General features: G+C 32.1%; 1 protein-coding gene across 1 annotated transcript; it reads right to left on the reverse strand.

Moving 5' to 3' along the window:
- Window positions 1-291: 291 nt before the first annotated feature.
- On the reverse strand, window positions 292-11,502 carry LOC148616186 (uncharacterized). The gene is made up of 4 exons (XM_088581579.1): window positions 11,468-11,502; window positions 4,276-4,324; window positions 3,274-3,402; window positions 292-759 (listed from the first exon to the last, which is right to left on the reverse strand). Exons 1-4 carry the CDS (start codon window positions 11,498-11,500, stop codon window positions 518-520), a joined length of 453 nt encoding a protein of 150 aa, XP_088437705.1. The 5' UTR covers window positions 11,501-11,502; the 3' UTR covers window positions 292-517.
- Between the last annotated feature and the right edge of the window lie 421 nt (window positions 11,503-11,923).

Below are 11,923 nucleotides of genomic sequence, written 5' to 3' on the forward strand. Positions count from 1 at the left end.
TGAAGAATCGTATAATTAAAAGGATGATAACGATAGCCGTATTGCTAACACCGCTTCCAAGTGCTCGTTTTAAAATCATGACTAAATATGATTGTAAAGAGTAATCGAAGCAACCAAGATTCCAGCGGAATTCAAAAGAATGTTATTCAGGGACAAAGACCAGACATGGGAAAGATTCAAAGATGACAACCATAATTTACCGTACTTGATTTGAATCTTTGTTATTTAATGAGTTGGAATTATTCATTATTTTTTTCAAGCATAAAATACATGATATTTTTGCTAGCTATTTTATTTGTTTAAACAAGGTATATTTTTCAAAGGTGTAGAAGTCGCATACTGACAATTGTATCTATTATAAGTTGAACAGAAAATAAACACAACGCTACAAGAGAATATAGAAAATGTCCAGTCTGATATCACGAAAAATTTATTGACTTTTAGTCGTTATTTTTTCACTCGCAAGTATGAATTCCAAGTTTACTAAGAAGAAATCGTTACATTTGGTTTCACAAGATTATAGTAAAATGAAATAACAGAAATCGTCATATGAACATTCCACGTCTTGTCCAATAGTTTCATTATATTGGTACAGCTGGCAACTTCTATTTGGTTTCCGGTAGGCATAAAATTCACAATCATGATATCCAATACAGTAGCGAGCACACTCTAAAACATGCATTGTTGTCATTTGGTTGATTTCTGTGAGATTCGAAAAAGTTTCTCCAACATGCCCCTCGTGTATAGAGAATGTATGTTCTGAAACAATATTTAAAAAAAAAAAACAATATCATGTAGAATTTTGCGTTTTGAGTATTTTGATTTATAAAGATACACATATATACTAGTATCTGTGGAGGTAAATGCTTTTACAATTTACAATAATTAGTTATCTTATTTGTTTATGAAACACGTGTCAGCAAATATAACTTGTTTTATCATATAGTATATTATTTTTATGTATGCCTTAATCTTTGGAATATATTCTTTTTATTTCCGTTCGAATCTTGATTCCTTTCATTATTCTTTCATCATGCAACTGAGTCGCAAATAAAGGACTTAGAACAGAGAACCCTGAATAAACGAGGGCTCCTTAGTTACTCTGTCATTTTTTTACCCACCAAGATTACTGAGATATTGCAATGTCCTATCTTTTGATCTTTCCCCTTTATAAACGTAATTTCAAAATGATCCACTTTTTCTTTAAATTTTTGAAGGCGTAGGAAAAACTTCAGATGGTACTGCATATGTTGAAGTTTCATAAGACTCAGCTTTACGGTATCTAATCTCGGTCGCACAAAATTTCGAAGCGGAAAGTGGAATAATAATAATAATAATAATAATAATAATAAGATGATGATGAAGAAGAAGAAACAGAACATCAACAATAGGGATCCCAAACTTAGATTTACGAGCCCTGTTAACTAACAGTAAAAACAATATGTTTCCGCCAGTTCAGGGTCGGTGATTTTAATATTATTATTACTCTAATTCTCCTGTCATAAAAAAATATTGAAGTGTCCGCATGTTTTCCCCGGAAATGGCTCCACTGATTGAGATGAAACTTCACAGGAAGTTAGAGCTACTCTTCGAAGAATGCAGAACTCAAAAATAAATTTTTAGTTGCCGGTACTGAAGGTACACCGGAATTTTGAACTCGCATATCTCGAAAACTGCTGATCAGAATTTGACGAAATTTGGTACAGTTAATAAACTTAGTAGTGAAAAGAAAATTAAAACCAAACCTCGTGCCACCGTGGTAAAAAATTCAAAACTGTCCGATTTCGATAAAATTTATATTTAAGTTTTAGAAGACATCCCGATTAATAATCTACGACTTAAGTGACAATATGAGCTACGTATCAGCCGTAATTTTCAAAATAGCTGCCATCGCAGTAAAAAAAATCAAAGTTGTCCAATTTTGATGAAAATTAATATCTAGGTTTTTTTAACAGTCCTTATTAATAAGCTGCGGCTAAATTGGCAATTTGAGTCAAATATCGACCGCCATTTTCAAAATGGCTGCCACCGCGCATTTCATAATCTGTGGTTCAATATGTGTCTATAAAGTTTAATTCTTATTATTTTTCTGCTTTCTGCTCCAAATTTTTGTCAGCCATATTTCTTCCAAACAATATAGGGTACTCGTAAGAAAGTTTGCACAGTTGTGCGATTCCATGTGCACTTGTGCTTTTCGGTTTTAAAATTTCAAAAAATAGGATCTTTTTTTGAATGGCCGCTGATAAAGGGGGAATGTTAAAATATAGGACATTGTGATGTATTGGAACCAAGATGAACTTGAAATTTGGTACAGCGGTAGAGCTGAAGATGCTTAACAAAATTCAGCAAAAAAAAAGGGAAAACGATGTGTTGCCCGTTGCAATGGCAACCGGTTTTCTCGCCAAAGTTTCAAAATAATCCAATTTGGACGAAATTTAGTTTATAGAATAAAAAGAAAATGCCAAATCCTATCTTTTAGGTTTTGAGATTGTTCAAAATTCGGTGTTGGAAGGGCGAAAGATTTTTCGCCAAAATTTCAAATGCTCCGATTTGTACTAAATCTGGTTTAAAGGGTAAAACTGACATACAGAATCTATTTATTTATGTTTGGAGATGGTTCAAAAGTCGCTGTTGCCATGGTGATCGATTTCCCCACCAAATTTTCAAAATGCTCAAAGTGGTAGGAAACTTGGTTTTAAGATGAAAATGACATGCTGAATCCAAATTTTGAGTTTTCAAGTCTGTTTTGGGACCAGTGATGTGGCCGGTTTTGGGAGCCATTCAAGAGCCTTGAGATCATAATCATCTCTTATTACATTTGACGTCACTGAAGATTAGGATCCTCGACAAAAAAAAATTCGTGCACGGAAAAAGTTTTGCAAACTCGTTAAAACTTGGCGTTGTTCGGTACTCGTATTTATATTTTGTTTATTTACTTACTCCCATTTTTCCGACGCAGTCGATATAGTTTCGCTTTTTACCCTTTGAGGACGCTCTTCTATTGAAACGCAAGTCACCTGATCGTAATTCTGTTTTCCTATTGCCCAAATACTGATAAATTAGTGGCGTTCGAAAAACGATAAAGAAAATTTGAAATTACGTGTCATGTATTATTTTCTTGAAAGAAAAGTAGGAACAAAATTTTACTGCGTCGGCAATCTTTTTTTAAAGATAGTACTTGATTATCCGATTGCTACTCTGTATAAATGAACTCCAAATATAAATGACAGCCTCCTATGATTACACAAGTCCTGAAAGGTTTAATGTACTTACCATCATGCTCGTCTAGATGATCTTGTGTAGAATTGATATGGAACTCATCACTGTGTGACTCTGCGTCATGACTGTAATAGTTGTATGTGTGTGAGTAACTTCTGTACCAACTGTATGACCAACTACCTCCTGGACAAAGTTATGAAAGTATTGTTACGTGATTTCAAACACTGGCTATATTTAAAGATAGTCAAAAGCAATTGATTAACAATATTATTTTTTTTTCAAGTGTCTGGTCAAAGTTTGATTGATATTTAAAAAAATGATGACCATTTTTTTCATCTACCTGATCTTTTTTTTAAATTGCTGTAATTAAGTTCACATAAATATGGAGATTTAATTTTGAATACACGAGTGTTTTTAATCAGTTTGTTTGAGTAGAAGTTGATTACCTTCTTCATTATTATTTTTACAAGAATGGGCTCTTATAATACTGAATCACTGAAAAGCGATCCATGCTCTATCACCAGATTATGAAAAAGTATGTTGCATTTTAAAAAGAAAGCATGGCGTTTAGAAACACTTCTTCTAATATTTACTTTGGTTATTACAGATACCTACCAAAAATGTGATTAACTGGTAAGGAGTTAAATGTGGAATGTTCTTTCTTTTATTGATTTTTTTAAAAATTTTAGATATTTATGAAAAGTTTCAAACGGCTAACATCAGTAAAATAATATTTTCCTATTTCAATGTACATGACATTTCACGAATGATAAAATGATGGTTGTTGTCTAGATTGTTTAGACCTCCAGGTCACCAAAACTCAAACCAGCTTAGTGGTTTTAATCTTACAGAGTACAAATTTATGTACATGTATGTATTTATATATATAATTTATGTACACAAAATATTGTGGAACGTTATTAGAATGGGTCAAGTTTAAATCATTATCATTATTCTAAAAGCACACTTGAATTCAAAACATGTTTCGCCAAGAGCAGATAAAAACATGCTTTTTATGATGAAATTCTACATTTATGCTGTTGAAATAAATATTACGACTGTATCTGTACCGGCTCCATGGGGATGCAATCGCAACGAGAACAACCTACAAAAGACTAACATGGCTTAAAGTACGTTTTCTTTAGTGTTGTAGTACATAATGGTTAAATAATACACCAACTAATCAAATTTTATACACACGAGTTTGCAGTGATTAATATGAATTTCATATACATGTGTGGATGCATTACAATGGTGAATAATGATATTTGTTTTTATAAATAAGGTAGAACCATTAATTTGCACCACAGAGATCCGTTTAATTTGTATATATACAATTAATGGTAGTGTGAAATTAAAGCGTAAAAACAAACGAAGAAAACATTTTAACAGCAATTTTGATATTATATTAAATACAAATCTCCATTAAAGAAGCAGAATCGTACTCAGCTTCGGCCAGATTTGTGTCTCATCATTCGACCGTTTAATGAGCTCACTTTATGCAAATATGAGATAAGCAAAAAAAACCAGGAGAAAAAAAACTTATATATTTTTATTGCAAACGTTGAAATTATATTGTATCCGACAAATATATTGCTTAAGAGTAATTAAGGAAACCAAGATTTTAGCGGATACAAAAAGAATGTAATCCAGGGGCAAAGATGGAAAACAGACGCACACAACAAAGAACATAAAATAACAAAAATAATTCGTTCAAAGCGACAAAAGTAAATGAGCATCTCGGACTCCACTAAAAACTGGAAGCATGGACCAGGTGCACCGGGTAAGCGTCCTCTGCTTTTCTAGAAACATCCGCCGAGCCGCTCATAAAATGTCAAGTCTGGGATAGATATAAATAACGGATAAAATGTGAAACTTTTCACAAATGAAAAAAAAGCTCTTTCATATTTTATTGTACACAAAGTATGATTGATTACTTATTTTTTTTATTTGAAATAAATAATAATGATGAAAATTATAATTTATTACAGACAAAACTGATAAATGTGTGAATGACGATATTCTTAAGGAACTAAGAGATGTTAACCAAAACTTCAGACCAATCATCCACAAAATCGACAAATTACATATATGTCCTAGAATCAGTCGAATAATCAGTAAAATAGGACCAAGTTAGGTCGGTAATTCTTTAACGAAAATATGTGACGACTATTAAAAAACCAATAAATTCAAAATGTGTTGAGGAACAAAATCTTAAAGAAAACTCCCAAAAATATGGAAGTTATATCCCATGAAGCATTACTAATAAAAACCAAAAATGGTACATTTGTCGAATAAAAAACAAACAGCGAGGAAATTCGCATTCTGGAATATGATTAAAAACCATAACTAGGCAGAAATATATGAGATACGGTTGTATTCAACCATAGTTATTCTTCCAAGAAAATTCCAACTGTAAGAAATAAGCAATATACCTGAACAACAGAGAAGACTAAGAGAAAGAATGACCATCAATAAATTAAACATGGGAATAGAACTTCTTAAAATGAAATTTGAAAGCAATGAAGAAAAATTCAATACAATCGATTAAGAAATGCTCTCAGAAATATCAAAGAACACAGATGGTCCTACACGAGAGAATGTTCATAAACTGTGAACTGAAAAAAAGCCAAAATGAAGAAATGAACTCATTCCAAAGATGGGAGGAGAGTGACATTTTGTTCAACAATCATGGAGTTGAATTAAAAACAGAATATAATTCACAAAAGCCATTTCTAAAGCAAGCCACAGAGAGAACATATGCACAGGTACTAAAAGAACGCTCAAGAATAGTAAGTACTACATGTATTCCCAGAGGGAAAACTCAAATACCAGAAAATATTACAAAAGCACCAACAATTAAACATTAACGGAAATAGAAGTAATCAAAGAAACATCGAGAGTCCAAGCAACGAAAACAACATATATACGGAGAAAGACAAACATATAATTAATAGTTTACTAACAGTTGTTGTAATCAAGGCTTCGACTAACCATTCAGATTTTCTCAACCTCAAGACAGACTCCTAAATCAATCATATATTAGATCACTCGCCGGCCGCGAAGAGAATTAAATCAACCAAACAGAAATGGGAAACAGCCTTTTTAGAAGTAAGCCACAGAAACAGGGACTCGAGATGGAACCATTCTACAGGGTCTCGAGATGGAACCAAAGAGGTTGAAAAACCGAAAGTAAATAATTTCTCAGGAAAATCTTTGACAGAGGAACAAATACAATTTATATCTAAAGGTTTAAAATTTACTCCGACCCCTAAAAATCCAACTATCAAGAAATATAAAAGATGATGTATCATAATTTGTAAGGAGGTTAAGGTTAACGGTTTGATAAAAATATAATTCATACTAGAAAATAATTTCTTCATATTCAACTCCACATGTTTTAGGAAAAAAACAGAGACAGTTATTTCAACTAAATTTGCCCCAATGTACGCTGACCTAGTAATGGACTATCTAGAAATCAAAATGTATGAACAATCTCAAGTTACATTTGGGGACCTATTTAGTAACTTCCTGCAACACAATTGGAAAAGACTTTTAGATGATTGTTTCATACATTGGAAATATACGATTGAAAAACTAATAAAATTTAAAGTCTCGTTGAATGGATTAAATAGCAACTTACAATTTACTATAGAATACAGCTTCGACAAGCTTCCATTTTATGGCATCCTTATTTTAAAGGACAAAAATATAATTAAAACCGACGTCTATTTTAATCCTTCAGATTCGAAACACTATTTGATGTTCCAGTCATGCCATCCAAACATACCAAATTGAGCATTCCTTATAATTTAGCAAGACGATTGTGGACAATAATATCCGATAAAAATAACAAAAGACAGGCGTCTATTGGAAGTAAAAGAAAAAATAATTAAAAGGAAATATCCAGAGTCTATAATTGATTAAATAACGCTATAACAATAAAGTTGAAAACGATTGCACTTTCCGTATATCCGTTAACCCCTTCATTTCGTACATTATAAAGTTAGGACATCGTTGCTTTGAGCTGTTAATTCGACTGTCTTTGTGGAAATAAACCACTAAAATCCCCAAAAATCTTTTGTAACAGTGTTAGCCAATCATTTGCACGATATGAGTGACGCCGGCCATCAGATGACTGTTCCTATACTTGGTTTAATTTTCGTTTTCATACTAACATATATACTCAATTCTATTAGACCTGGTTTGCACTTATATGTAATACATGACGGGCAGAAGGGCTTCTGAACGCCCTTGGATATCATTTGGGGTCTCTCATGGACGGTGTAAAGCATTGAAGCGTTTACACAGTCCCGGCATAGTCATAACCGTGAATATGGGTCATGTGACCACATATATTCATTAAATGCATTGAATGCATTATCACGTGATTTAATGTCACCTAGTGTTCCAATTTGTAATCTGTCTACAGCATATGCTGAATCTTTGACCCAGCAAAATACATTTGGGATAAAATCAACACCTCCAAATGCTTATAAGACAGAAAGGTAGATCAATTGATGAGAAATCTCCAAGGCCGAAAAAATAACATTAAGTTTTGGATCACCATTCTAAAATTTTGTCGGGTCGGTAGGTAGGGATTTATTTTTATTTAAAACTTTTAAAATGGAATAAGTCATAGTGACACCAAACTTAGAATACAATGAACCAAATATGCAAAAAGTAATAGACGTAGTCCACGGCCTAATCCCTAATCCACGGTGGTGGTCAAAACAAAAAACACTCACGGCATGTGTGTTTACAATCGAATCTAAATATAAAGAACCAATATTTCTCTTTGTTTTTTTCATCTAGGATAGAAAAAAAATCTATGGCTTTATTTTTTACTTTTTTTCTGAAAGAAACTGTTGGGTAAGGGGTCTGAAGGAGGGTCGGTAAGGTGCCCGGAAACATTACATATTTTTAGGTCGAATAGGATGGTCTATTTATTAGTCCAGCAGTGCTAAAGGTTGTCTGTCAAGCTATTTTGTTGCAAAACACATGGCATTTAGGAATCTATTGAGTTGGGATAGTCCAATTAGCTGCCCATTACTGTAACATGAAGTTTCGGGGTCTCTACATTATACATATAGACATTACGTACACATAAAAGTACAGTGTACATGTAAGTACATTTCCGAGGAGCTCAAACAATTTTAAGTTTTGCTATATATGTATATGTCAGACTGCATGAACTGATAACTCTTAATATGATTTTTAATTTATTTGTTTAGGACTTAATGCCAATAAAGTGAAGTTTGTACATGTTCATAAAAATATAATTTAGTCGCATTCATACTTAAACATTTGTTAAAAGGATGGGGATTTTATTAAGTATGAAGACATTAATCCTACACAAGTACAAATATATGTTTTGTTAAATTGTGAAGAAGATTTACAGGATTTAATGAAATAGAGATTCTAAAGTTTATGACAGTGTTGTGAAGTTCTGAATGTACATACGCGTTATTTTGGTACTGAAACCAAATAACACTGGCAGTGCATCTGGATATATTTTATACAGCTGCAAAACAAGTACTATAGTAAATATTTTTCAAACTATTAAGAAGTCGATAAAATTGTTTTGTACAAGATTTAGTTGAAATATTGATTTTGAAGTGTAAACTGTGAGCCAGTATCGATGGAATTAGCTTTAAAGTCCTTCATATATTTTATGTGGGAAAACTTTACAGTTTTGCAGTTTCATTCTCTTTTGATTGAGAACTATTTAACTATGACTAATGTAAAAACAAAGACCTATACATGTATATGTAAAAAAGAAAAAACATTGCGGTCGTATATTGGTATGGTACTGGCAGCAGCGTCATCGTCGGCGGCGTCCGTGTCGTCGTCGTCCATATTCACTTAGTTTTTGTGCGATGACTAGTTATGGTTGATCAACTGTTACGAAATTTTGGTATGATTTTACAAACTACTAAAAGGAATGCTCCTTTTTATTTTTACTTTATAACCCCTACCGTTTTCAAATTAAGGCCATCCATGTAACTGACAGATACCACACTGTTGGTTTCTGTTAATTAAAAAAAACAAAACTGATAGTCCAGAATTTTACCCAGCTAAAGTACATAAAGTGAAATGGTCAATCCTTAACATGACATATCAAGTTCAATACATTCATGAAAGTATTCCTTCAAGAAATAAACATTGTTATATGTATATGATTTTTCTTATGGTTATGATAAGCCATTGTCGAATCTGTTCCTCAGTAATTGATGTCAGTAGATATTTGGTAACGTATGTTAATGGATATCTATCAACATACGCATAATTCAATTATTGATATCAATAAATGAAGGAAATTTCTAGACAATGCAAACACATTCGAGACAAAACGTATCTATGTTCAAATTTGCTCTTCGGGGAATACCAGTCTGTGTCCCTACTTGCCCCTCGGGCAATACCAGTCTGTCTTGATTGAGAATTAAAAAATCATAGGAAATTAGAATTGAAGATCTACGGAAAACGATATGTCAAGGAAAAGATTACACCTGATATGTCTCAACGTACAACTCGTGTAATACTAAATTTTTTTATATAATTCATACAAATTTATCAATGTTAATGCAAGGTCAACAGATGAAAAAAATATAAACAAAGATAATTAATAGTAAGAGACAACCAAAATCGTTAATAAAATAAAACTCCGGCAAGATTTGATACCAGCATATCATAAACTAAAGTTCAAAAATGCAAACATCCAAGGTGTGGTATTTGTGCCTACATTTTAGAAGGTAAATCTTTTACATTTAAATCCGAAAATATATTTGATATTTTGTACTTGTACCGCAGAAAATCTTTTGTACAATGTAACTTTCAGTGGTTGCGGGGAAAACTGTGATGGACAAACGGGAACATCAATTCGGAAAAGATTAACAGGCCATCGAAAACAAATTAAAACTACAGAATACCGCAAAATACAGTTGAGTTGACACTTTGAGACATATGGAAATAATAACTACAAATGTTTCTGTTTTATAAATTCCCGGATGAAACGACGGAACAGGAACGTATTAGCAAAGTAACATTTTTATTCAGAAGTATAAATCGAAACTTGACCGACATCTTCACACTTGAAAATATAATTACTTAAGATAAATAGAAGTATAATAAATACTAGAAAGATGAAAAAAATATATGTCACCAAGGTATTATTTCATTTGTGTGTTTTTTTTAATGTACTGTGTCTATGAAAACAAAGCAGCGCATTTCCGACTTCTTGTTTTCCACTATTAATTTAAACCCGTGTGAATAAATCAAGAATCTTCTTCCTGCTATATGTATTGTTAATTTGATCCTCTATCCTACATAACAACGCCTAGATGAACTGTCCCATACTTTTATACATTGTTTACTAAGTTACAACCCTAGATTAATCCTACGAGGATGAATGATCCCGCCAGCGAAAGAGTGGTCTAGGGCGCTTTGTTATGCGATGTTGCCATAGATGTCACAGTGGTACAAGTTCGAGTCCCGCGGAGGAAACGACCAACAATTTTCTTCGCAAATTTGACAGTTTTTACATCGTTGGGATTTTTTAGACGAGATATATTAACGTCTAAATATGTTTAACATCACCAGAAGATAGTAAAATTTACATTGAATACTTCGGATAACTGATATCCTTCTACAGCATAAAACTCATAAAGTTCAAGATCAAAACAGATTCAGAAGCTGAATCACGTACGCTGTGGGTGTTATTACCTTTATAAAAAGCAAATGATAAGGAAAACCTGAATGGAAATAACAAAGGGGGTATCTTTATCGAAATTAAAAATAAAAATTAGTTATGGAGAACAATTAAAAAAAGTCAAAATATTTATATTCAATCTAAATATTACAATCTTTTGGTGATTTTAAACCAATTTGGACGTTTATTTAATTTATTGTTATGTTTTGCATCGTTTTTAACGATCCATCAGCCCGTAAGAGTGATTGTTGACTTATATATATATGAAAACAAAAACAAAAACCGTCAGATAACTATAACTTTAAAATTACATAAAAAAGTTCGTTATGACGATATTAAGACAGGAAAGTATTTCTAACAAAGGTCTAGCGTCTACTTTGATGTAGGATAATTAAGTAACGGAATCGCTAACGTCCCGGAATTCAAGAGGTATGTCTAGAAATGAAAAAAAATACCGAATTTGAACGTTTGTTCATACATTCTGATCCTTTTTCACGGCTTTCAACCAATCAGTTTGTATTAAAAGAATGTCTGACTTACCAGCAAGAAGATGCTTATCTTTGAAGGCATCATGAGACACTGCTTCATAAAAGTTTGGTTATTGATAAAATTTTATTTCTATAAAAATACATTTAAACAATACTATCTGAAAAGGTAATGTTTTACTCACTTAAAATGATTTATAAAACGTTCCTTTAAAATTATGCAGTCTGATATTGTACATAATTTCAATGATATTATAACTTCGTCATTGTTGGTAGAAATTGAACTACGAATGCATTTAGTCTAATCAATAAAAACTAATGCATTTATGGTGAAAAAATTCAAAGTGTCTAAAAGTGGAAACTTCTAAGTTGTTAGACTTCTTTGAAATCCTAAGTTATAAAAGTCTCTTTTGTACTTATGAATTATTTTGTACATATTTGCTGTGCAACAAATCAGGATCTTGAGTGTTTACATATAGTTTAACGATTTCAAACATTTAAGATTTTAATT

The sequence above is a fragment of the Perna viridis genome, chromosome 5 (genome assembly GCF_037379345.1).
Source record: "Perna viridis isolate PV_CMFRI_1.1 ecotype Kerala chromosome 5, ASM3737934v1, whole genome shotgun sequence".
Lineage (NCBI taxonomy): Eukaryota > Metazoa > Mollusca > Bivalvia > Mytilida > Mytilidae > Perna > Perna viridis.

Bases quoted from the DNA above. Each gene is read 5' to 3' on its own strand.
- LOC148616186 (XM_088581579.1), bottom strand. From the start codon at position 11,500: ATGATGCCTTCAAAGATAAGCATCTTCTTGCTG. The intron at 4,325-11,467 runs GTAAGTCAGACA...AGTCTTTTGTAG, and splicing joins AGATAAGCATCTTCTTGCTG to GTTGTTCTCGTTGCGATTGC. The intron at 760-3,273 runs GTAAGTACATTA...ATATTGTTTCAG, and splicing joins TCATCTAGACGAGCATGATG to AACATACATTCTCTATACAC.